The following is a 26,855-nucleotide window of genomic DNA, read 5'->3' as shown; positions in this document are numbered from 1 at the left end:
AATACAATGATACCAACATTAACCAAATTGATACTAAAATATTTCATGTGAGACTAAAATAAATATAACACTTTTTAAAATTACACAAATTGATAAGCTAAATTATATTAATCCAAATTTGTAACCCATCATCGTCAATCGACACCCTGTAAATCATTATCCTCAACAATGACACATTCAATTCATTTTGCAATCACCATGAACAACATTTAATTGTAAATTAAAACCTTAGTTTGTCAACTAAGTCAATGTGTAGTGTAAAACCAGAAGATGACTATTGCCTACCTTCAAATCTAAGTGCTTTGGAAATATTTTCACCTTAAATTTTCATCAATGGTTTGCTAAGGAATAATTATTTACATGAATTTTTAGCGCCAAAGTTTTTCGGTACCATTGAGCGCTAAATTTCCCTCTCTTTCCATTACAAAGGCGGGCTTTACTATCAAATTTTACCGCTTTAAACTCCCGCTCTACTTTTTTCATGAATGATGTGTTGTCATCATATTAATGATTGTCTATGTGGGGAAACACATAGACTAAGTCTATGTGTATCACCTCCCGAGTACCACTTGAGTATTATGCACTGCACGTGAATATATGTATTCATTAGCTAATTCAGGCCAATAAAAATTAATACTACCTCCGTTAATTTTTATTTTTATGTGCAACTTTGGAATATTTTATATCTCACAAATAATACCCCAAAGTTGCACATAAAAATTAACAGAGGTAGTACTTTGTATGTAAAAAGTATATTCCTTTTGTCTCTTACTCCCTTCGTTTTTAAATACTTGCTCCACTTTTATTTTCCGACTGTTTTTAAATACTTGTTCCATTTCCTTATTTGGAAAGTTTGTACAATATTAAATTAATTTCTCTCACCTAGTGGGCTCAACATATATTCTCTCTCCTCCAATTCTCTCCACTACTTTTAATTTATACAATTTTTTATTCTTCTACCTATCCCACTACCTCCATATTTTATTACTTTCTTCAATTTCTCCTAAAACTCCGCGTATGGAGAAATTGAGCAAGTATTTAAAAACGGAGGGAGTAATATTTATCTCAATTTTCTTTTTAGTCGATCTTTAAGTTAGTTTCATATATATGAAATATTACTTTTTGTTGGGGAAAGTATAAGCTACTAATGTATAGAGTCCACTAACTCTAATAACACGGCATTGGTAACAAATTATGTTTAAATGGTATCATCTAAATACCAAAATACTTATTCAGTAATACCATCACTATGTGAAAAAAATGACTTTGGCACCGGTTCAAACCCGGCCTAAGGCACCGGTTTGAACCGGTGCCAAAGTGGGGGGTGCCAAAAAGGGGTTTAAAAAGGCACCGGTTCAAACCGGTGCCAAAACTTGAAATTGGCACCGGTTAATCGGTGCCAAAAAGTACCCAAAAAAATTAATTCACCACTTTTGGCACCGGTTAACCGGTGCCAAAAGTGCAAAAAAATTAATTTTTTTTTAACTTAAAAATTAAATAAACTATAATTAAATGAGAATATAAAATATAAATAGAACATCACAATCAATATAATCAAATCTGTTCAATAAATATATAATCAAAAAAAAATTCCAATATAGATTAATAAAAAAAATTACAACATATAAGTCAAAATAAAAAAATTACAACATAAATAAAAAAAATTACAATATAAATTAAAATAAAAATTTACACTTCACAATAAAAAAATACACATCTAAATCAATATACTTGCTTCTTGATTCTTCAATTTAAGATCTAAATTCATGTACCTGCACCAATTAAAACAACCAAAATAAATCGATTAAAATGGTTTAATTAAGCTGCGAAAAAAATTCTAAAACAAAATTCCAAAAAATAGAAAAATAAAAAAGAAAATGAGTTGAAAAGAAAAAAAAAAACCAGAACAGTTAAAAAAGAATTAAACCCACAAAATAAATAAAATTAAATTCGATTTAAAAAAACCCAGAAAATAAATAAAATTAAATTCGATTAAAAAACCCAAAAAATAAATATAACAACATTCGAATAAACCCAGAAAAAAATTAGAAATCGAAAAAAAATTAAAATCGAACAAAAACCCAGAAAACAAAAAAAAATTGTAATCGAAAAAAAAAATCAAAATCTGAAAAAAAAAATCAAAATCGAAATTGATTAAAAATTGATTAAAACAAACTTGAAAACAAAAATAAAATAAACCCAGAGATTGAAAAAAAATGAAAATAAAAAAAAACCTAAAAATCACAAAAATAAAACCCCAAAACCGCATGCAACTTGAAAACAAAATCAAAATCGAAATTGAAATTGAAATCGAAAAACAAAATCAAAATCAAAAACAACACAATCAAAATTGAAATTGAAAAACAAAACCCAGAAATAGAAAAAAAAATCAAAAAACGAAAATAAAACATCGAAATTACTTGAAAATCGAAAAAAATCCTGAAAATCACGAAAAATAAAACCCCAAAACCGCATGCAACTTGAAAAACAAAATCGAAATTGAAATTGAAATCGAAAAACATCAAAGTCGAAAACAACATCAAAATCGAAAAACGAAAATAAAACCCCACGGTTTTTGGTCTTCGATTTGTTGTTGTCTTCCATTTCTTTTTCGTCTTCGAGTGATAGAAAGGAGGAGGAGTTTCAGAAATACATAGAAATGAAGAAGATCGATGGTGTATTGGCCTGAGCAAGAAGGAAAGAGGAGGAGAGGAGAGAGAAAGAGGCGGAGGAGAGGAGACAGAGAATAGGCTCATTATTTAGGGTTTGGGGGTATATAAATGGGCGGGTTTTTTTTTTTAATAATTAAAAACCGGTTCGGTTAGGCACCGGTTTGGTTAGGCGCCGGTTCAAACCGGTGCCCTTTTTATTTTTGGCACCGGTTTGAGCTGAACCGGTGCCATTTCTCTTTGTTCAAAAACTTGCTCATTTTTAGGCCGGTTTTTGGCACCGGTTTTGCCTGAACCGGTGCCATTAGGGAGTTGCCTATTTATATTTTTCTACTAGTGCATATAATGTAAAAATGTTTTGCTGGTATCATGTACTCTATACTTTAGTGCCCTAAACACTCTCCTTTTGGTTGTAGATGTTTACAACTTTAATTTACTTTCACACCAATTATTTTTAATTTGTTCCTACTACTTTTCCAGCTTGCTCACGTATCAATCTTTCTAGAAATGACAATTATACCTATCATATCATATTATGTCGTGTTTGTGTTCGTATTGGAGATAGAAATGTTAAAAAATCAACATAAAATTAGTTTGGCCCGCTTCATTAAATGTGTCTTGTCATATCGTGCTCATGATAATATTCAAAGATAAACGTGTAAAAAACATCACCATTAACCCTAATTTTGATCTCGATATATTTAGGAAGAAGGAATAAATAAAATAGAGTTAGTAATAAAGAGTGAGTTCTCTTTCGTGATGTAAAGTGAAGTTAATGGATCAATTCAATACAACTAGATCTTTTTTTTTTCAATTAATAGGCGATGTAATCAATCGAAAACAGATCCTCCATAATCAAAAGTATGTTACAATTAGTATGAACGTGAGACTACACACAAGTTACAAATTAAATTATGTAACAAGTGGATTTCCAAATTTCCAACTGGATAAGATGGTGTGAATAATAGGTATTTTTTTTTTTAAAGGGTGGTGCCAATAAACTAGTTAAAAAGGAAAAACTTTACACTTTTATGGCAAAAGAAAATGTCGGAGAGTCAAGAAAATGTTCGGCGCTCTTGTAGTTTACCTCATGTCTTCTTTCTTGTGATTTACACAGTATATCAAACATTGCAGCAAAGTGAAAACCCACAACCTAAGCTAGCAATCTATATGTCCTAACGTAACGTTCAAAAAATACCTGAATTTCAAATTATGTGGGGCCCATTATATAATATGGAGGTTAAAGTCTTATAAATAGTAAATCAAAGCAATAATTAACAGTAAGCAGCACTATTAAATAGTAATACTCCATGCAGATTTTAGACCGTAGGTCATATGCACAGATGCACTCCTAAAGGCACTAGCGAAGTAGCAAACTGTGAGCTCAGGTTAACCCATTGGCCATGTGCTCATTATTTTCAAATTTTATAGTGGTTTGATATAATTGATTCTTCATCTGGCAATTTTCATCTCAGCTCTCTATAACTTATGTTGTTCATTTACTCCCTCCGTTTCAGGTTATTTAGAGTGGGCTGAACACATGATTTATTGAAATTTATAGGGAGGGAGAGTAAATTTTAAAATTTAAAATACTAAGTATAATTACTAAGGTAAGAGAGTAACACTAATGATAAATTTAAAAGACTTAGTGTAAGTGAGGTAATTAAAATGAGCAACAAAATACATTTTCTAACATTGTACAGAGTAATTCTTAATTTTTCCATTATAATGCAACCCTTAGCCCCTTATCATTGCACAAAGTTTCATATGTGGCTGGCCGCACCGTACGGCAAGCCATAATATAATTTTTTTTTTTTAATTCTTCTTCTATCTCCTCTTTCTCTCTCCTTTTTTAATTTCTTCTTCTCTAGTTAGCCATCCATATTATCCCCTTCACCAAGCTATCTCCTCTTTATCTCTCTCCTCCTTTCTACAAAAAAGGGCAGTATATTTGCAAAAAAAAAAAAAAAAAAAAAAAAAAAAAAAAAAAAAAAAAAACTGCAATTACAAAGGAAGAACGCATGTCTTCCACCAACCCATCGTCGTACTCCGTGAACTCCTCGTTCTCTGTCGTCGGAAAACTACTTCAAATGTTTTTAAGGCCAAATTCGGCCATAAAAACTCTAGATCTACAGTTTTCACAGTCGAATTTGCTCTTTTTAGCCATACTTGAAGTGAAATTCGAAGCCATTATTAATTTTAAAGGTATTTGTTCGATTTAATTTTTTTAACGATTTGGTTGTGGGTCTGGTAGGATTTATATTTGTTTGTGGGTTTGATGTATGGTGGTGGTGGTGGTGGTGGTGGTGGTGGTGGTGGTGGTGGCATGGCGTATTGGCCTAGGGGTGAGGCTAGTGGCGTTTTGGGGGTGGTGGTGGGTCAAGGGTTACTAGGTCGGGGGTTACTTAAGGGGTTATTACATGGGTAGGTCGAGGGTTACTTAAGGGGTTACTTGGGAGGTTATTTAAGTGAGGTTACTTGAGGGGTAATTGGAGGGGTTTCTTGAGGGGTTACTGGAAGGGTTACTTAAGGGGTAGTCGGAGGGGTTACTTGGTCCGGTCAGGGGTTACTAGAAGGGCTACTAGATAGGTTACTTGAGCGGTTACTTGGTCCGGACGGGGGTTACTTGGTTGAAAGGGTTACTTGGTTGGTGGGGTTACTTTGTCATTTGCTGATTTGGCACCCTGCCGCATGGTGCGGCCACCAAAAACGCGCTGGTGTCCTTGAATGTAAATCTCGTTTGAAATAGCTTCAAATGAGGAAAAAAACATTTTGTTCATGGTTCAAACTTAAATCAATTGTACCATTACACTCTTGGCAAAGATATGACAGTAGGTCAATAGTCGATATGTTTCCTTGGTGGCAGCAAAGTATATGAAGCAGGTTTTTGGTTCTATGTTGTTTAACTGAAAACATGATCTTTTTTAGCAATAACACTAAAATTTCCTCTCTACTCTCCTATCTTTCTTCTTTTTGTGGGAGATGATATTAACCCACTTGAGCTTGCACTAAGTCATGGTAGACTGTTACAACTTACAAGGCCTATACTACTCCCTGTTTACTTATTTACTAGCCAAATAATTCGTATTGCATTGGATGCCGGATACACTTAAAAAAAAAAAAGTGAAATTACTGTAAAATGTACTCAGGACATCAAAAAACCTAAAGATGGAGTGAGAATATGAGATGATATCAGATGGACAAAATTGTTTCTATTACGAAGTATAGGGAAAGATGAATCCAGCTACAGAGTTAAAGATTAAATAGCACCATAAAAACAAGTCATTTAAGAATACACAAAGTACATTACTTGAGGGCACTAATATAAAAGAAAAAAGAAATTTAAGTGAAACTGAGAGATCCTAAGAAGACTGGCTGCATAACTTCACATTCTGCTATTCAACCTCTTACTTCTCTGATGAGTTGGGTCCTCTCTTCTTGCCGAATCCAACAACTGAAATCAAAAGTAGTATAATGAAAACCAGAACAAGATAATCAAGCATAGATCGAACTGTGAGAAGTGACATGGATTAGCAAAACTCCTCAAGAAACTTTTCTTTCCATGTAGTCAAAATGCCGAACAAGAGGTAACGAATAGATGTAATTCACAAGTATACAATAATTTGTCATGGCAAGAGAACAAGATTGCCAAGGGGAATACAAAGCAAACAAAATCCCTCTCTATGCAACACAGAAACGGATTGAAAAAACATAGTTAACATAAACACCACTGATGGTTACTCTCATAGTCTCATGCCGTCAGAATTTCACAGATACTTCAATTATGTTGTAAACTAAACAATCAACTCTCGAGTTTGCTTAAATCAGGTGTAAAACCAACGATACAATATGCAAAGCAAAAACGAACTATACTGAACATTTAGCAAAAAAACAGACAAAATGTAGTGATTTGTTCGAGGCCACAATCAACACAAGGAGAGTTCGAAAGGCACGGAGAATCACCCTATGTTTATATTGCCAACCTTCAATGCAAGACAGCACCATTCTAAAATTAATGACCTTGCTCTGCAAATTGGCATTTGTAAGTAATTACACAAATACCATCTCCCCATACCCCCCCAAAAAAAATATCTCCAAATTGAGCATAAATGCATGTAGTGATTTGTTCGAGGCCATAATCAACACAAGAGAGTTCGAAAGGCACGGAGAATCACCCTATGTCATTATTGCCAACCTTCAATGCAAGATTCCATCAACCTATATTTAATGACCTTGCTCTGCAAATTGGCTATCTCCAACAATGAACTCTAAAAATTTAACTCCTTATTAAACAACCTTTTTTGGGAAAAACAAATGACACAACCTATTCAAGACTGACAAGGTTAAATGAACAAAAATAAACTGATATGCTATCAAGAACATTTTCTTTGCATACAACACAACCACTATATAAAACACTCGTTATGCATGGGCTAAACAAGCAACAGATGCATCTTCGGTAACAAAGAAAATGATTGTGTTTGAAATGTGAAAGGCAAAATGTAGTGATTTGTTCAAGGCCACAATCGGCACAAGTAGAGTTCGAAAGGCACGGAGAATCACCCTAAGTTTTATATTGCCTACCTTCAATGCAAGATTGCATCATTTTAAAATTAATGACCTTGCTCTGCAAATAGGCAATTTCTAACCACAAGTAACGAACACATATATTACAAAAAAATCTACAAACTTAGCATATATAAACAGACAAAATGTAGTGACTTGTTCGAGGCCACAATCGACACAAGTTAAGTTCGAAGGGCACGGAGAATCACCCTAATATTTTTATTGCCAACCTTCAATGCAAGATTGCATCATTGTAACATTAATGACCTTGCTCTGCAAATTGGCTAAAATATGTACATAGTAAACACATCCATGCCATACAAAGATAGAACATGCAAATTAGCAACAAATATAAACTTCTGAAACATTCGACAAGAAATCTTTATAATTTAATGAACACTATAAACGCACATTTGCAACCAAAGCCATTTTCCCTGTGTTTTGAAATGCTTCCCCATTCTATCAAACTCCTATAGTCCTATACATAAGATAATTAATTCTGTGAATGACTTTTCTATAAATATATTACAGAAAGGCAAAATGTAGTAATTTGTTCGAGGCCACAATCAACACAAAGAGAGTTTGAAGGGCACGGAGAATCACCCTATAATTTTTGTTGCCAACCTTCAATGCAAGATTGCATCATTTTACAATTAATGAACTTGCTCTGCAAATTGGCTTACTTTAAACATATACTAAACACATCACTTAATATAACACGACATACGGAGTACAAATCTAGCTACAAAGTATATACTTCAGCAACAGTTGCCGAGGATACTTAATGATTTCCGATTGTTTTATATATGTGATCGAGGAAATGTTATTAGATTAGAAAAGGCAAAATTTAGTAATTTGTTCGAGGCCATAATCGACACGAGCAGAGTTCGAAAGGCACGGAGAATCACCCTATGGTTTATATTGCCAACCTTCAATGCAAGATAACATCATTACATAATTCATGAACTTGCTCTGCAAATTGGCAACTAACATTCACAATTAATCAATCACATCTATCCCAACATAATAAACTAACCCACAGATTTAGCTCAACAACAAACTTAAGCAAACATTTATAAATCATTCACATAAAAACACCCATTAATCCAAAAAAATCAACACATTCATAAATTCAAACATATTTCCCCTGTTAATTGATATTTCCAAATCATATATTATAAAATGGATTGTATGATAATACAAATAAAACTACAAATCAAATAAACCCTAATCACAAAATTAAGTTAAGAGGAGAGAGAAAAAGGTTACCGGCAGTAACGAAACGGCGATTGTACTGCAAACGCTTGTGAGCGCGGCCACGTGGCTTCTTCTTCTTATCTTGTGAAGCAACCTTTGGGGTTTGACCTCTCACCTTACCGGCACGCGCCAATGAACCGTGAACCTTTCCTGTAAAAAAATAACCATAAAAATAATCAAATCATCCGCCATTAAAGCTCGAATTAAGCTTTTAGTTTACATAAAAAGATTGAAGCTTTTGAAGAATGGAAGAAGAAAGATTGGAAATTTACCCATGGTTGTGTTGTTCTGGTGCTGCTACTTTCGGATTTGCTTTCTCCTTAAATGCGCCGGCTAGGATTTTTAGGGTTTCAGATTTGAGAAGAGATTTTAAAATCAATGATATGAAATTGTAAGTTGGGCTTTAGGGTTTTGAAAGCAGTTAGTGGGTTATTTAGGTCCATTGATCATTTTGGATTGAACAGGCCTATATTGGGCTTACTCTAATTTTGTAGGGGAAAGAATAGTTCGATACATTGTCCACAGCTTCACAAGATCCACAAAAATTAGGCACCATCTTTTGATCGTTTTCAGTCTAAAATCTCGGTTTTACAATAATTGACACAATTAAACTTGACATACTATCTCCGTTACATATTATTTGCAACGATTTGATATAAAGAAGAGAGGAAAAATGTCCAATCATTGCAAATAATATGTAACGGAGGTAGTATTTGTCTATATATTGTTTTGATTGATTAAGGATTTGTTCACTTCAGCTTCAGTTCAGTTCAGCTCCAATCAATTCAGTTCAGTCCAGCTCCTAATTTCCTTTTCTCATTAAATATTCATTTTACTCTATTCAATTCAGTTCTGCTCCAATCAGTTCAGTTCACTTTAACTCGGTTCAATTAATATGACACATGCCCTAATATCTTGCTAATGAACGTCCTTGAGACATTACATTTTAAAATATTTTCTATAGTTATATCAATATCAATCAATCAATACATTAAAACCCATGGCAAGACATGCTATTTTGCCATGTGTCACCAATTTTGCCATTTGGCATATATTGTGAAGCCACATCATACAAACTCATTAATGATTGAAAACTCAATATATGCATAACCTCTATATATTAATGTTTTGTTTAATTGAAAAACTCTTCATACACATAACACTCTATTTAAATTTCCATAACTTGGAATGTAACTCCTTAATAATTGCATAATAATAAAATTTGTAAGAAACTAAACATTACTCCATATATTTATGCATTAATTCATAAGATTGTAATTATAGAGTAAAAGTTCTGATTTATATATATTACAATTGTAATTATAGAGTAATTTTTTAGGGTGCATTATGGAGTACTCTCTCTATCCCAGTTTACTTTCAACATTTTGACTGGACACGCTTGTCGATGCACATGTTTGACCGTTGATATCTTTTATTATATATTTATATAAGTTATAAAAAATTTATATTAAGAAACTATACATTAAAATAGACCCAACAACATCTTACATGATTACATTGATTTTCATATATTAATTAAAAAAACAAAAACTTTTGTATACATCCGGTTTACACTAATATTAGTGTACATCGAGCAGTATAAGGGTAACTTTTAGCTAATTTTAGGGTAACTTTTTGCCTTTTTTGGATAACTTTAAACATAATACAATATTTATATAATTAGGCAACAAGAAAAGTTTTATAAAGGTAATTTAATTACATTCAATCACTAATAATTGATTTTTAGTCATTTAAAATGTGATTCTTTACTAATAAAGCGTATATAATTTTTATTTGAATTTGGTTATTTTTACGCATATTGGGGTAACTTTTATGCATTTCAGGGGTAACTTTTAATCACTTTACGCTATCTTTATAATGGATGTACAATAATTATTGTACACCCAATTTTTTTAAAAGTTTGTGTTAAAAAAAGATGGTCAAAAAGAGTTGTGTGAATAGTGCAAAAAATCAGATCGTTGCGAGTAATTTGGGACGGAGAGAGCAATATATATATTGACATTTATATATATTTGATTTATCAGTTATATATATTTTTTTTCACATTGGATGATTTATCATTTACCCTATATGGAGGGTCAAACCACCTCATACAAACAACTAACTACTTAAGCTATCATTTAAAAAATAAAAATAAAAATACCTCTTAAGCTTTCAATGACAAACAAGCCAAAATATATATAGTTCAATTAAAGTAATAAATTTATAATGACCCGGGGCATCGCCCGGGCCAATAACTAGTTAATTTAAAAAGCATGTCGAAATCACGCATCATTGGTGTAAGTAATATTCATCTTATCTTAATTTTTCACTTATGGTTATCTTATCCAACACCTTTAGGACGTTCGTTAGCTTTTGTCAAATAAAAATAGGCATCATAATATAGGGCAAGTGGAGTATAATATATAAGATTGACTCGTTAAGATACCAATGCACTTATGCACATACATCCCCATAAGAATTGTACTAGTATTTGCCTAGAAATCTAAAATGAAGGGAGCTCACATATATATTCATATACATCCATAACATGACATAAGATGATTTGAAACCACCCACATTAAAAGCATAACACTTTTCTATTCAAGTTGCAAGTGTTGAACACCAACTCCAATGCCTCTTTTATTATATCCTCCCGTGGAGCCCGGCGGGCCTTAAGCAAGCAAGCACCACCTACTCCACCATTTCCTCTACTTAATTACTACTCCTCTTTCTTTTCACACTCTTTTTCTCTCATTTTTTTTTAAGTTTCAACTACCTTATTTAATATTTATAATTCCATATATTAAAAAAATACAAACATAAACTTTAATAACCCTCCTAAAATTCACCACTTATTTCCTACACTTACTCCCACGTCTTACATAACAATATTTTCCTAGTACATTTATTTTTTCATTCATCTCATGAGTTAGTTCATGTCAATACCAATCCCTTCCATCCCACACCAATCTCCTCCCACCTCTATCACAACCACTTCTAGCGTCGGCCTCGGCTATGGCATTGCGATCGCGGTTAGCATCCTCGTCCTCATCTCCACCATCATGCTCGCCTCCTATGCTTGCGTCCGTATCAAGTCATCCGGTAGCACCCGACACCGTCCCACAATTGAAAGCGACGACGACAATATAAACAGTGCCGGTACCCGGGATAGGCAGCCCAGGCCTATAGTAACCGGGCTGCCTGGCCCGGTTATGTTAAAAGTGGGCCGAGATATGCAGCCCAAAAAGGGAGTGTCATACCCGGAAGTGGTGTTGGGTGAGAGCAAGAGGCTCCCTAAGCCCAATAACGGCCCATGTTCTATTTGCTTGTCTGAATATAAGCCCAAACAAACTGTAAGATGTATGCCTGATTGTAATCATTGTTTTCATGTTGGTTGTATTGATCAATGGCTTAAGATGAGCCCTACTTGTCCCCTTTGCCGGAACTCGCACTCAGTGGGTCCCACGCCTAGTGGGACCCCCTTGTCCGAGCTAGTTCCGCTAGCATTTCATCCTAGATAACGGATGATCAATGATATAGGTATTCTTTTTGGGGATTGCACGGTAAAATTATGTGGTATAAATTTAGCGGCTACATATATACTGACTTGCTGAGTATACATAGTCCTATAATGCGATAAATGTTTCTTGTTGATTATTAAGAGGTAGGTGATCATTCAAATTTAATGCTTTTTTTTACATGTTGCTTTCATTTAACTGTATTCATATCATGTACTCTTGTCAGATGGTGACCAAAAAGCAGTGTCCCGTAGTATTGGCTAAATGACTAACTGTTAGCGCGCTAGGTAACACCATGTGAAATGATTCAATAGCCATTACTTTGTATAGCTACGATTTAGGCTACTAATGAGAAAACTAGGTACTCCTAATTTTTATGGTGTTATAATCAGTAATCAAATTACATTTGCTAGACTAATAGAATTATGTCCAGTTCATTGGAACAATACATCGGTACATTGTAGTTTTACTAGAGGCGAGGTTAGGTTCAAGCCAATCAAGTTAAATTGAAGTTGATTTTTTAAAATCAAAATCCTTGCTAGTTGTTTGAGGTCGCGATAGCCGATCAACAATCAGCAAGTATGTCATTGCCCTGGCATGACCGTCGCATTGAAACTAGAGGTGTCAAAAGCACACCCGAACCGATCCAAAACCGATCCAAAAAATATTTGATTCAGATTTGGACTCACGTGAACATAACAGTTTAGTATGACTTAACTTTAAAAATTGACCCGACCTGACCATATCAGACCTGTTTCAATCATCTGAATTGACGCCCCTAATTGAAACACTGTCACTCACTTATAATGTAATGATCCTCCTTCCCAAAATTGTTGTAACTTGGGTTGTGACACAATTTGATAGGCAAGCAAAAATGTAGGGAGGTAAAACATATGTAGTTGTATAGGTAACTAGGTAAGTGAGTTTTCCAATTCAGAGAAATATATAGAGAAAACGTTGTCGGCGGATTCGTAATCAAGTTAGATTTGGTTTGATGTCTATTCATAGGATGCTCGTTGGAGCCTTGACCTGCATTTATGTTTTGGTTATGGATCACCTAACAAATTTAATGGGTAAGATTTTGTTGCCCAAAACGTGGGTTCTTCATTTTATTAATGAACCGATCTAGATTTTCTTAGCAGAAATAAGATAAGACCATCAAGTCAGGTGGCTCCTCAAACGACTTCCCTACATTTTGCTACACCTTCTACCTAAACCTGATGTAAGCTTTGTAGTTTACCATCTCTAACACAGTTAGGCCATTTCGCGGTGGCTACTTGAAATTATGGGTCTGCTGGGAAATAAAACTATTGACACCAAAGCTAGGAATAGAAAATATAAGCCCAAATTATTGAAAATGGACATCAAACACAAAGTCCATTGCCTAGACCAGACCTTATTTTCCCTCTTTGCCAAAAATTTGACTCAAATGTGATTTCTAAAGGCTTGTTCTGATTGACTGAACTGAATTTATTGGAGATGAATTGACCTGAATATTTTATGAGAGAAGGAAATTAAGAACTAAACTGAACTTATTAGAGCTGAACTGAACTGAAAATAATCTAAAGAGACTAGACCCTAATTCACTTATAATATGTTAGAAAATTACCATAGGCAAACTCATAGGTAATTATAGTTACTTAATACTATAACACAAAGCAACAAACAAATACATCTTCATATCATTCATATTACACACAGCATAATTTATACAATTCAACAATAATCAATCATAATTTCAACCCATAACCAGCAAATTTCTCACCCATTATTTTCTCAAACCTTTCCACCATTGTAGGACTCAAGTAATTAACCCAATCACCAACTTCTCCTTTCCTAAAAAACCACTTATTCTCAATAAAAGAATAAACTCTTCCACTTTTATTAGCCTCCACTTCTTTCAACTTCTCAATGCTACACAACTTCATAATCTCATCAATTTTACCACCTTGTTCTTCCTCACTCGTAAACGGGTACCCGACAAATTCCCCCAATTTCTTCAATTGACCCTTAGGATCATCCTTCAAATCTTCAAATTTTACAAACATATAACCTTCCCTGAATTCTCCAAACTCTGTTTCCAATACCCCAATACATGATCCTCAAAAGGGCCAAATGGGAATTTTCCTTCACAAAACTTACCAAAATATTCATCAATCATATCACTTTTACACTCTCATTCTCATCATAGTTCAAGTATAATAACCAAGATGATACAAAAGTGTCAAAAGGGTTCCTGCAAATGTATATAATCTTGCAATTAGAGGTCTTAATTGAAGTGGGTAGTGATTGAATTGGAAGATGGGTCCCTAAACTTCTTGGGTAATCTAACTTTTTTTCTAGGGTTTTGAGATCTGGGTTTTGTGGATTAGCATAAATTATGGACTCTAATTGAGGAATTAATTCATGGGGGTTGTGTTTAAGTAAAGGGTTTTCAGAAATTAGGTAATTATTTCTGTTAAAAATGGAGAAAATTAAGGACTTGAGCCAAGTTGTGCCAGTTTTTGGGATGCTAGCAATGAAAATATCAGAATCTTGGGCTTGAAAATGATTTTGACAAGAAATGGTGGAATCAAGAATAATATTCCAACAATTTTGGTAAAAATACATGGGGTAAGAATTGAACCATAGTTCTTTAGGAAGGGATGATTTTAGCTGTTGTAGCTCTTCTTCGGTTGTTGGTGCGGCGGTGATTGTGGGGTTCATTGGTAGGTGTTGGTGGGAGAGTGGAAATTGAAAATGGAGGGAGAGTAAAGGGATAGGGGGTTTGACTTTTGTACGTAGTATTTTTAGCCACTCTACTCAAAATCTTAAATACTACTCCGTATGTATCATGTTTTTTTGAAGGGTCCTAGTTTGACTGTAGTTGTTTGTAGGTCGTAGGGTGGATCGTGTGGGCTTGTAGCAACGTCTAGTTTCACCACTAGGGGTGGCAATCTCTAATCCAACCCGATAACTTGACCCGAAGCTATTGAGAGAAACCTGAACTGGACCCGAACAATTCGAATACAATCCGATTTGACCCAAATTTCATATTTAGTAATAATATTAAATTCTACACTATTTTTTATAGTTTCTAAACAAAACCCGAAATCGATCCAAAATCTGATCCCGAACCCAACCTGCTAACCCGAATTGCCACCCCTAATCACCACTTGTTTCGGAGTCCATCAACTTAGCTCCTTTTGTGAAGCTTGTCACTCAATGTATTTGTTGTTTTCTTGTGTGTTTTGTTGTTATACTACTTTTGTTATTTGATATTCTTGTCAAAAAAAGTACTAATTTGAGTAGATAAGTGCGTTAATGTAAAATTTTAATTAATATAATCAATCTAATCACTAGTAGAAAAAATGCTATTTGTAACTGGCAAAATTGACTTTTTGTAACTGGCATTGTTGGTTGCGAATGCCACCGTTACAACTAGTGAAAACTATTTGTAACCGGTTAATGTTAGTTACAAATAATGTACTATTCATAATTGGCTTAACCTTACGCCAGTTACAAATAAGCTATTTTCCAAGTTAAAAAGCATACTATTTGTAACTGGCGTTAACAAATAAAGCATTATTTGTCACTGGCATAGCCTAACGCTAGTTACGAAAAGTGTTTTTTTTTTAAATGGTAGCAGTAGCAAATTCCTCTACTGCCACCATCCGTACACTACATTTATATATATATATATATATTTTTAATATAAAGACCATCAATTGTTAATAACTATCAATCTAACCAATATAAGACCAACTTTAAGCGACATCTTGTAAATTATATTGAATTGATGTACTTGTGTAAATTACAAATATTTCTCTCACAATTCACACTAAATAATACTCTATAACTAAAAAAAAATTAAAAAAAAAAAACCTAGTTAGTTAATTGATACAATGGTCAACCTTCAAATTTTGACGATTTTGTCAATTTTGTCTCCGTCTGCTTCACAAATTTGACTGTTCTGTATGGATTGTAGCAGTTCACACTGAGCACTTGATATTACGACAGAATCCTGCATAGGAAAGAAATATATACATAAATAAAAGCCAAAATTAAAAAAAGGGTTGTTTCAGACAGTCACCAAGTGAACTCTACCAACATGGTCAATGCATCAAACTTAGGGGATATTATAAAAAAATAAGCAACAAAACCGAGGGAGACTATTCAAGTAACATCAAACATCGACATACACTTAGGAAAATCATTCTTTGCAAAATTATTTAATTAACTTGATGAATCTAAGTGCCTAAACTAGCTCAAAACTCTAGTGAACTCCAACCTGAACATTGTATGTAATAAAAACAAATTATCTTTATAGCGTTTGATTAACAAGGACTGTCCCCTTAACAGCATAACCTTTGTAAAATAAACAGAACTGCATCAACAAAGGCTGGAAAAAAGAAGATAGCAAATTCAAGTTATATGAATAAATAACATGGTTTATAAAAATATTTTCTCGTGTAAGATTATAAAAGGCAGGTGTAAAAGTTCAGCAAATTGTGAAGAAAGCATATTGAGCTCGAAACTATGGACATCATTTATCTGGAGAGATAGAATGAGAGAACAAGAATATAATGCAATACATATCATGGAAGAATACAAGACTAGCCCCTGAAAAATTGCAAATATTACATCAATAAATTGCATATGAACACCGCCCTCCCCCAAATAAAAAAAGGATAGGCTAAACCATTCAAAACCATGCCAATACCATTCAAATTGTATATAGCAGCATTTTACAAAATGTCTAGGCATACAACAAAGTAACAACACATAACATGAAAATTACTATGCTTCCTGAGAGTTTCTATGATCTTAGAGAATTTCAAAGAGACAAGATAAACTAATAAACTTATGGCCAGCAACCAACACCCTATAATTCAAGCATCAAAGAAAAGAATAAGAGTAAGCTCTCCATAGAGTTTTTCTTAGATTCTTGTAATTTTGCAAAAGCCTCATGACTTATAGATCCTTCTATTATGATAAGTTGATGACAGTTATATCGGAACTGAAACAAAAAAAACCATAAAGCTAACATGTCAGTCTAAGCTTAAACACAACACCTCATCTGTACATTTTATGCAGTTGTTTTTACATAGGAAATAAAATACTGAAGAGTATGATTTGATAGCAATCCTTCACCGCATAAACTACAGTAAATTTGGACTTTAAAATGACAAAAGAATACCTTAGAGTTATGGTCACTCATTAATTTAGCCTTACAACTATTCCAAGAAAACCCGCAAACTAGGTCCTCAGATATGAAGCCAGTTCCACAAAATAGGAGCATTCAATAACTGCAATTAACTTGCACAATTACTACACAGTACACAAATATAGCAATCATACAGGCGGGCTTCAAAATTCAAAATGAAGCTCCAAGGTAATAAAACAAGTACAATAACAATAAAAGAAGACACCAAGGAAATACATGAATCTGCTTCAAAGCAGGGCAAACACTTTCAGTTCAAAAAGTAAAGAAGCTATAGATGAAAATTAAGAGGGCAAAAAAGGACCTTGGTCAAGAGACTGTCCTGCTAGCTTGTAATTGCTGTCAGCATGGCTCTTTTCTACCACATGCTCATCAGTCCAAAAAATATACCACTTAACCCAATCAATAGTTTTGTTATAAGGCACTTTCAGCAAGTTTTCTGTTTTGGCAAAAAATGATATACACAAATAATTAACCAAAAGGCATGAATAATGTAAAATATGAGCAATGAATAGATTGAATACCCCAATAAGACAATGAGAGAACCACCAGATAAAGCAATGATAAAAACGCCCCGCTCTTTTACTGATGCATCTGATAATTAAGATATATTCTACCAAGTCTGTGCTTAGATCATCTAAACTCTCATGAATCCTTAACTCTCCTCTACTCGTCTAAACTCAAGGAAACACCATGCTTTCCTTTACACAACAAATTTGATGAACAAGTTCTGTTTCAACAAGAAGATAAACTCTTCAGTTTTAATCAACACACATGAAAATTCAAGTAATACACCTAATATACAACAATGCAACTATACATAAAAAACAATAATCTTAATTTTTTTTTGTAGATTAAGTTCAAAAAACAGAAATTTAAATCTAAATTTGCATTGTAACAAAAGTACTACGTAGACAAAATTAGGAGAAACTCAACCAAATACAAATGAAACAAAAAAGTCACTCCCATTACTATATATAAATCGTAATTGTTGGTTTGTATGAATGCCCAAATGCAATGCATTAAACAAATACCCAATTTCTTAATTGTTAGTTAATTTATCAATCAATTTAAAATTCATAAAACTAGGAAAAAATTACAAAGGATACATTGAGCTATACCTTATTTAACTTCTCAATAAATCATCTCGCTACGGACCCACCCTTAGATAACCCCCTTGCAACGGCGACAAGCCAAGTACGCCACCCAGCAGCAACGTGCTCTTCTGCTACATACAACGATTTCGAAATCATCCCACTACTCGCCAATGATGGTGAGGAATTACATATTCCGGTTTCTCTCTCTTGCGATCGAACCCCTTGCCCCCAATCTGCTACTACGAAGCCAAATTTGAAAGAATCACATAATGAAACCCCTAAACACCCATTAAATTAAATTTAAAAAAAGGCGAAAACAAACCCTAGAATTTCATATTTTTATTTCTTGAATAATCGGTTAGATCAGAATTAATTAAAATATAAATAAATTAGGAGGAGATCGAGGGCGTACCTTGTTGATAACTTCCATGATTGAGTTTGGAGGAGCTCCGGAGCAGTTTTGGAGGAGTAGAGCAGTTTCAGAGGAAATGATCCGTCAAAATAAATTACATTCAGAAAATCACATATTCACAAATGAATGAACTCACAATTTCAATTAACAATTAAAAAAAAATAGATTAATTAAAAACTAAACTTGGAGACTAGAGTTTTGCTTTGTCGAAGAGAGAGAACTCAGAGAAGGCTAAAGGCAAGCAGGCTAGCACCGGTCGGCCGTCGGCGGAGTGCGGCCAACGTCGATCTGAGAGCAGTGCCGGTCCTTGAATGAGAGTGAGGGGAGAGGAAGTCAGTAAGAAGTTAGGGTTCTTCAATGTTTTCTTTCTGTAAAATTGGGAATTGGGGATAAGTAAAAACCAAAAAAAAGAAAGTAAATAAAGGTGTGTAGGCAAAAGAAGCGCAGACTAGTAGGCAAGTACCAACTATTTTTTTTTTAAAACTATTTTTTTTGTTTAAATTTTTTTTAAACAAAAAAATCAAAGTGAAGCGTGAGTGGTGGGCGCTAATATTAGTAACCGGCCTTAATAAAGCCCCTTACAATTAATAAGGTCTATAAAGTTTGACTTATTATTTGTAACTGACATTTTTTATGCCCCTTACTAAAAGTTGGTCAGCCTATCATTGACCTACTATTTGTAACTGACCTTGGTTATGCTAGTTACTAATACTAGTTTATTTGTAACCCGCATTATCTATGTCAGTTACTAATACTCTTTTTGTAACTAACATAATTTATGTCAGTTACTACTTAAGCGTTACAAATAGCATTTTTTTCTACTAGTGAATATATATATATATATAAAGGGAAGTTTTTTCCCGAGTTTTTAGATAGCGATGTAGGATTTAATTTTTTCAACGCGCCATGAAGGATAATAAATTTTAGTGGTAGCCAATTAAATACGAGATTATTAATTTATTTTAGATTTAAATAATTTAAATGACATGTAAGAAAAATTGGCGAATGAGATTTTCCGGTTTAAATTAATTAAATATATAATATTATCTTTTGATATTAGGAATTTTTTCTAAATATATAACAAATTTTAGCACATAAATATATGTATAAAAAATTATTTTAAAAAATTCAAACAAACCGTGCATTACACGGGTTTCATCTAATATTAATAAATTATAAAGTAAACTATATATAATTGATATTAGAAAACTATACACTAAGACAATTCCAACAACTATCCACTTGACTATATAGTTTTAAGTCTTTTAATCACTAACATTAGTAAAAGTGGATAATGCAAATAGTGCAAAAAACTAAATTGAGACACTTTATAAAAAAAAAATAAAAAGGAAAAAGAGGGTTATACTAATGAGTACTATAATCCAACAAAAATTTTAAGAAAATTTGTCACAAAGAATCTTTTAACTTCACTTTTACTTTTTGTTTGAAAAAATTGGCAAGAAATGATCTTTTAAGTGAATTCAGTTGTAAATTCAAAAGGTACTTTCTTACAAAACTTTTCAATACGCAAAATTTTGCCCAGGGCATGTCTCATATTATGTATTTTCATTTTCTTTTTAGGCAAGACCGTAAGGGGGGTTTGGGGAGGGTACTTATTAGTCACCCAACAACTTTGGTACCATGAAAAAAAAAAGGTATTTCGTAAGTTATGGATCGAGATATATTATACATTGTGGCAGATTTGACGAAATCCAATATAGCAACATTTTTTTCTAGACTATAAATTGATAGAAGTAAATATAATCAAAGTAGAGTAGGTTGATAATGCAAAATAAAAGCTTTGCAAGTTATAAGATCCAAAGGAAGTACATGTACTCGATTTGTAATAAGTAATGCCATATCTTATGTTTACATGCCGATAAAGAAAATATAGCTTAACAACAAAACAGGCGAACAAGATCGCTTAAGTTTAATTTGGAGCTTCATCTTTTGAGTTCATTTGATAGTACTCAAAACAAAAACCAGCCATCTTTAGTTTTTCTAGCATTTGATCAAATTGTTCAACCATCGTAGGAGTCAAGTAATTAGTCCAATCTCCAACCTCACCTTTCCTAAAGAAAGCCTTGTTCTCGAATCGAGGTACAACCTTGCCACTCTTGTTGACCTCCATTTCTTTCAAACTCTTAATGCTACAAAGTTCTATTATCTCATCTATAACATTTCCTTTCTCCTCCTCCTCCGAAAACGGGCAACCCACAAATTCCGCCAACCTTTTCAAATGTTCTTTAGGCTCTTTCTTTAGCCCTTCATACTCCAAGAATAACGCCTTTTGCGGGTTTTGCTTGCTCTCCTTCCAGTACCTCAACACATGATCTTCATAAGGTTCCCATGGGGAGACGCCCGTGCAAAACTTATCTACGTATTTCTCCATCATTTCCATATCGGGCTTAATGCCCTCACTTGCCTCAAATCGTAGATAAAAATGCCATATTGAAACAAAAGTGTCAAAAGGGTTTCGACAAACATACACAATTCGACATTTTGAAGTCTTGATTGAATGTGGCAATGATGAATACGGCATGTGGCTAGCAAAGAGTCGAGGTGAGGGAATTTCAGTTAAGTTCAGATGATTTTCGAGTTTATTATTGTAAACTTGCATCTCAAAGTTGAGGACTAGCTCATGAGGGTTTTTAGAGTTAAAAGGATGTTGAGAAAAATTGTTTGATGACAAACCTTTTCGATTAACAATGGTATAAAGGACAGATTTTAGCCATGCTGTACCGGTTTTGGGTAAGCTAGCTAAGATAATATCAGAATCATGAGCTTGAAAGTGGGTTCTAAATGCGATTACACCCTCAAGAGTATACTTTAGGCACCATAAACCTTGATAGAGATACATTGGCCAAACAAACCATGTTTCATTTGGGAGGGATTTTTGTAGCTCTTTGATTTCGCCTTCCGTGTTATCTTGAGCTTTTGAGTTTTTGGGCTCTAAGGCTGCCATTTAATGTTGTGGTTATGTTCACAATGGCAAAAAAATATTGCATATTTATCATTGTTTTTCAATTTTAACTCTATATTATTTTAATTCACCTTATTTCAAAAACTTATTTTAAATAAAATCAGAAAAAAAAATTAATAAAAAATTCAAGTAATTAAACAATGAATTTATTGTACATCTATCCTTTGCAATAATGTAGACTACGGATCTGTTCTGATTGACTGAACTGAACTGAACTGAACTGAATATTTTATGAGAGAAGGAAATTAAGATAAGAATTGAACTAAACTGAACTTATCAAAGCTAAACTGAACTAAAAATAAGTTGAAGAAAACAAACCCTACGTACAATACATACTTGCTTCATGCCACATGCCACATTGATTTATTTGATTATATATATGGACTATATCAACTAATACTATGATTTTATTCAAATCATATATCAACTACCAACTACTACTATCTTTTTCATTCAAAAAGATTAATAAGATATATCTTGAAAATTGAATATGACTCCCACTAAAGATTAAAAAAAAAAAAAGGAAATTATTCCATGTGCCTTGAGGTTTTGAAAAATGCACCGTATACTCTTGTAAACTTTCAAATGCACCATGTATCCTTGAGGTTTGTAAAAAATGCACCATATACCCTAATTGTCTTACAAATGCACATATCATTGACTTATCAAACTTAAATTATTTCCACACACTGACTCATTTTTAATATTTTATATTTATGGAGTAAAACCGCCTAAAAGCATAAATTACATCAAAATTTGAACTTCATGGATCATTCTAAATCCTAAACTATAAGGTATTAGAATTTGATTTATCAATTAAGTTTGCTTGATAATTAAATGCTTTAGCATTATACTAGCACTACACTGTAACAATTTACAATTTAATAGAATTTGATGCTTATATCCAATATGAGGTCTCAATTTAACAAAATTATCATTTGTTATATGAGTCTAGGGGTATTTGGTGCAAATTCTTACAAACCTCGAGATACACGGTGCATTTGAAAGTTTTCAGGGTACAGAGTGCATTTTTTAAAATCTTAAGAGTACATGGAACAATTTTCCAAAGAAAAAAAAAGAAAAGAAAAAAAAAGGAAGCTATGAATGAATTTCTTTCACATGGAGAATCTCGGTTTGTTATTAAGTTAAGATCTTGTAGATCTTCGTGAATATACAGAGAGCCTGACATCCCTTATAATATGAATGACATTTTTCAGTAATGCTCAGAATACAGTTAAGACCGAATTTTCTATTATAGTTATTTTACTTAAAGATTTTCATAAGGAAGTTCGTAGGCTGTGATATTGACCAACAAATAAAAGATTGAGCTTAAGAGATGGTATTTGACTCACTAATATTTGATCGATTTGTTTATGCCTTTTGGCTTTCGTTTTTTGGGTTGGATTGGAGTGATTTATTGTTCTTTTGGGATGAATTGTCTGATTCGTGGTTGAATTGTTGATCTCTAGGTACAATTCTCTCTCTCCTTTCTCTTCTGAGCTTTCTCCAACCCTCCACTGAAGCAACTCCTGGACTTTCCTCTCCATTGAAGAAGCTTGAGAGGTTATTTGATGATTCTCTGATCTCCAGGTTTGATTCTCTCTTCTTTCACTCTCGTGTTCTACTTGTTTGAATGTTCAGCTCTTTAATTAAATTTTTCCTTTTATTTGAATGTTGACTGATTTAGCTTCCTTTCATGCGAAAAATTTGGAGTACGTTGTGTATTTTTCTAATAAAATGTGGGAAAGTTTTGAATTTTATTTGTTTTTAGTATAAATATGTCAAGTAATCGCATAAATTAAATAGATTTTATTGGTTAATATTCAAATTGTAGTGATAAATTTGTGTTCTGTGTAACAAATTGTTTGGATTATGGCTTACACATGTAATTTTAATGATGCATTGGTTTGGGATGTGTAATCTGCAATTGATATGAAATGGAGGAGCTGATTTGGTTTTAGTGTTTTTAGATGCTTAATTATAGGCTATACGATTTGAGTAATTGGCTTTGGTTTTAATGGATGATTGATTGGTACTTTTGTTAAGCAGAAATGGGTGAGGAGGCTACTAAAGTTGTTGTACTGGAGTCAGTTTTGAAAAAGCAGAAGAGGGAGGAAGAATGGACTTTGGCCAAGAAGGAGGATCAGGATGTTCAGAAGAAGAAGAGAGTTGAAATCAGGAAGCTGATCACTAACTACAGTAGTAAATTTGATCACATTAATTAATTACACAAAATTCAGCAAGAAAGTGCATCAGGAATAATAATTTAATTAAGATTATTTATTTGCCGAAAGTATGTTGAATTGTTGATCCCACTAGCAACAAGCATATATTCTTTCATGATTCAAACCTTTTATTCATAACTTCCTTATATTAAAAGGAGCAATTAAATCATAAAAATGTCTTAATAGAATAATATTGTCTTAAAAAATTACTGTATTAATAAAATTGATAAAAGTCAGCTCTCTGATTTGATTCTTCTTTTCCCCCAATACAATCATAATTAATTATGCTATGTCAATTGTTCTAGAAATTACATGTCTTTTAAATGTTTAACAATACTTATCTTTCTAATAAATTAATCATATACTACCTCCGTTAACTATTATGTGCAACAAAGGGGTATTATTTGTGGTGTTTGTTCTTGGTGTATGGTTATTTAATTTGATTAAGTTTCTGATTAGCCTTGTTTATTGTTAATTAGGAGAGGGAATTGATCTGTCTCAGAAGGGAGACTAAATTGAAGGGTGGATTCTACGTCGAGCCAGAGGCTAAGCTCCTATTTATCATCCGTTTCAGGTTATCACTTCACTGTATTTGATTTTTTTGTAGCTCAAATATATATCATGGTTTACTATTAAGTTTCGAGTCTATTTGTTCATTGTTGTCGTATAGCTTACAATGCGAATTCTCTGTGATTATGATATACTCCCACGTCTCTTTATTAGAGTCCCCTTTCTCTTTATTAGAGTAATAAATGTTAGAAAGGGGACTCTAATAATGAGACCGAGGGAGTAAGGATCTGATTGATCGATACTACTATTATTGTTACAATTGTTTTTGGTGCCGCATACCTTAATTGTTTATGAAATCTGTTTCTATATTCTTCTGTTTGTTAACGTTAATTCACAGAATCTCTAATAGGGATTGTTAAATTTCGTAGCTTACTTATATGTCTAATGTATTAGTGACTTAATGACTATGTCAATGCATATGCTATACTGGCCATATTGATACTGATTTAGTTGTCATATAACCGAGAGAAAATGAATGTTGTCTGCATACTCATACCCAGAATACCAGATATCATTAAGCCTTCCTGTTCCATATTCCTCATATAGGACTTTGCCTTGGATGTGTCACCAAATTTCATTCGATTGATGAATTTTAGAACTACCTTGAAATATTATGGCTATATGTGTATGTTCCATGATTTTTTGTGATTTTTTCTCTTTTCCAATGTCATTGGCTGTTGGGTTTTTTTGAATGGTCGAGATATCCTTTTGGAGTATTGGAAATAAATGACATGTATTTTAGGCGTCGACTTTCATTTTCTTTTTTTCATGTTGGTTTGGAGTATATGTTCCTTGATTGGATTGTATTTTTATTGAGGCTATTGAGATGTGATGGAAGGTCACAAATTTAGCATAATTGGACAATGCCCTATAATTTTTTCTTTTTTGTTTTGTTGGCATACTGATACTCTCATCTAGGTTTTGTTACTAAAAATATGGAGAAATATCTTTATGAATTTGTGTTTTGATGTACTGCTGTCTTTGTGAGAGCTATCTTGAATCGTATATTGAGTTAATAATTGCGTGAAAGGCATTTGACTTTGGATAGTAGAGGTTGGGTAAAGAATTGAGGGCCATATGGACCTCATAAAGTTTCTTGTAGTGACCAAACAAACAAGTACATCCAGTACCAAAATATTTTAATTGCTTAGATTTCTATGCTAACATATTCAATTTTAGTTCTTTTTTGTATCAGGATGATTTTGTGTTGGGAAAGAAATTGGGAGAAGAGGCTCTTATAGTTGTTTATAGGGTTTCTTAGTTAATAACAAGATGCCCTCTGTGAAGGTATCTTTTTTGATGGATTGTCCATGATGAATGTATAATTTTATCTATTCTGATTTTCATTTGGCATAAAGATATTGTACTGATTGATTGATGGTGTTTGATGCATGCAACTGCAAGTGTTTGTTGTTTAGAATACGTTTTTTGAGTTCATCACTTCAAAATAAGTGGTAGGTCAAATACAAGTGACTAATTTACTGTATAAGATGGCAAATATTGAAATGATGAGTTTTTTTTTTTTAAATTTAACATGATTGTGCTTTGGTGGAATTAATCTAACTTCTACTTTAACTGAAATCTCTTTACAGGATTAATGATAATTTTTTTGGCATGGAAGCAGCCAAAACCACTTATTTAAGTCTTTGTGGATTCTTTGAAGATGTCCGTACTTTATTTATTTTTTATTTTCTTTGAAGGTGTCTGTACTTGGAAATTTGAATAGTGCAGTATGGTTTCTTAAAAACTCTTAGCGAGAGAACACATTTTAGGGTTTGTTTTGTTTATCTTATATTCACTTATTTCAGGTGTAATAAGTTTTGATAAGGGTTATTCAAGTACAAACTACAACTAAAATAAGGTTTAATAAGTTCATGTAAGTTCAGATAAAGTTAAGATCATTGAAAATCAAGTGAATAGAACAAACCCTAGAGGCCTTGTCTAAAGTAAAATTTAGGATATAAAGAAAACTTATATTTATAATGGCCTTTTTAATTAGCTCCTAATAAATTATCAAGTGTATCTTTAAAGCTTTTTGATGATTTAGGGGACCGCATGTGATCGTTGATTTTAATGGTTATGACGCACCATATAAAGTGCAACCACGTGTTGAGATAGGGTGACAGTAATGGCTCTAATGCATGTGAGAACTTTAGATTACTAGCTCATACTTTTTTTCTATGCTCCTTCATTTGCATGAACGTTACATACTTACATATCAAAAATGTAAACACTTTCAAAAAAGTTACGTGCAAACACAATATTCTATTTAACCAAATGAATTAAATACATACTTCCTCTGTTCTTTTTTACTTGATCTTTAATTCTTTATAAGTAAAAATTATAAAAGTT

The 26,855-nt window shown here is 32.9% G+C and overlaps 3 protein-coding genes, 2 long non-coding RNA genes and 1 pseudogene across 9 annotated transcripts; 2 read left to right on the top strand and 4 right to left on the bottom strand.

Moving 5' to 3' along the window:
• Window positions 1–5,856: 5,856 nt before the first annotated feature.
• Window positions 5,857–8,916, bottom strand: LOC110718306 (40S ribosomal protein S30). Its single transcript, XM_021897152.1, has 3 exons — window positions 8,765–8,916; window positions 8,505–8,642; window positions 5,857–6,123 (listed from the first exon to the last, which is right to left on the bottom strand). Exons 1-3 carry the CDS (start codon window positions 8,766–8,768, stop codon window positions 6,077–6,079), a joined length of 189 nt encoding a protein of 62 aa, XP_021752844.1. The 5' UTR covers window positions 8,769–8,916; the 3' UTR covers window positions 5,857–6,076.
• A 1,620-nt stretch (window positions 8,917–10,536) lies between these two features.
• On the top strand, window positions 10,537–12,078 carry LOC110718297 (putative RING-H2 finger protein ATL69). The gene has a single exon (XM_021897141.1). It carries the CDS (start codon window positions 11,432–11,434, stop codon window positions 12,014–12,016), a length of 585 nt encoding a protein of 194 aa, XP_021752833.1. The 5' UTR covers window positions 10,537–11,431; the 3' UTR covers window positions 12,017–12,078.
• A 1,487-nt stretch (window positions 12,079–13,565) lies between these two features.
• Window positions 13,566–14,912, bottom strand: LOC110718288 (annotated as a pseudogene).
• An 836-nt stretch (window positions 14,913–15,748) lies between these two features.
• On the bottom strand, window positions 15,749–19,312 carry LOC110718278. Of its 2 annotated transcripts, XR_002510889.1 has the most exons (5): window positions 18,726–19,312; window positions 18,338–18,552; window positions 17,521–17,655; window positions 17,193–17,301; window positions 15,749–16,016 (listed from the first exon to the last, which is right to left on the bottom strand). It is a non-coding gene; the product is annotated as an uncharacterized LOC110718278 (long non-coding RNA). The 2 variants fall into 2 exon arrangements; XR_002510891.1 differs by lacking the exon at window positions 17,193–17,301 and having other exon boundaries at window positions 18,726–19,303.
• A 1,013-nt stretch (window positions 19,313–20,325) lies between these two features.
• On the bottom strand, window positions 20,326–21,940 carry LOC110717184 (cytosolic sulfotransferase 13-like). Its single transcript, XM_021895832.1, has one exon. It carries the CDS (start codon window positions 21,688–21,690, stop codon window positions 20,656–20,658), a length of 1,035 nt encoding a protein of 344 aa, XP_021751524.1. The 5' UTR covers window positions 21,691–21,940; the 3' UTR covers window positions 20,326–20,655.
• An 837-nt stretch (window positions 21,941–22,777) lies between these two features.
• On the top strand, window positions 22,778–26,330 carry LOC110718263. Of its 4 annotated transcripts, none has more exons than XR_002510886.1 (5): window positions 22,778–23,047; window positions 23,178–23,298; window positions 23,758–24,001; window positions 24,413–24,507; window positions 25,699–25,940. It is a non-coding gene; the product is annotated as an uncharacterized LOC110718263 (long non-coding RNA). The 4 variants fall into 4 exon arrangements; XR_002510888.1 differs by lacking the exon at window positions 25,699–25,940 and adding an exon at window positions 26,096–26,330 and having other exon boundaries at window positions 22,784–23,047; window positions 23,758–23,910; XR_002510885.1 differs by having other exon boundaries at window positions 22,784–23,047; window positions 23,758–23,910; window positions 25,683–25,940.
• The last annotated feature ends 525 nt before the right edge of the window (window positions 26,331–26,855 follow it).

Source organism: Chenopodium quinoa, unplaced genomic scaffold (genome assembly GCF_001683475.1).
Source record: "Chenopodium quinoa cultivar QQ74 unplaced genomic scaffold, ASM168347v1, whole genome shotgun sequence".
In the NCBI taxonomy this organism is placed as follows: Eukaryota; Viridiplantae; Streptophyta; class Magnoliopsida; order Caryophyllales; family Amaranthaceae; genus Chenopodium; species Chenopodium quinoa.
Note: the sequence above shows the minus strand (reverse complement) of the source record. Positions and strands in the feature narration are given on the sequence as shown.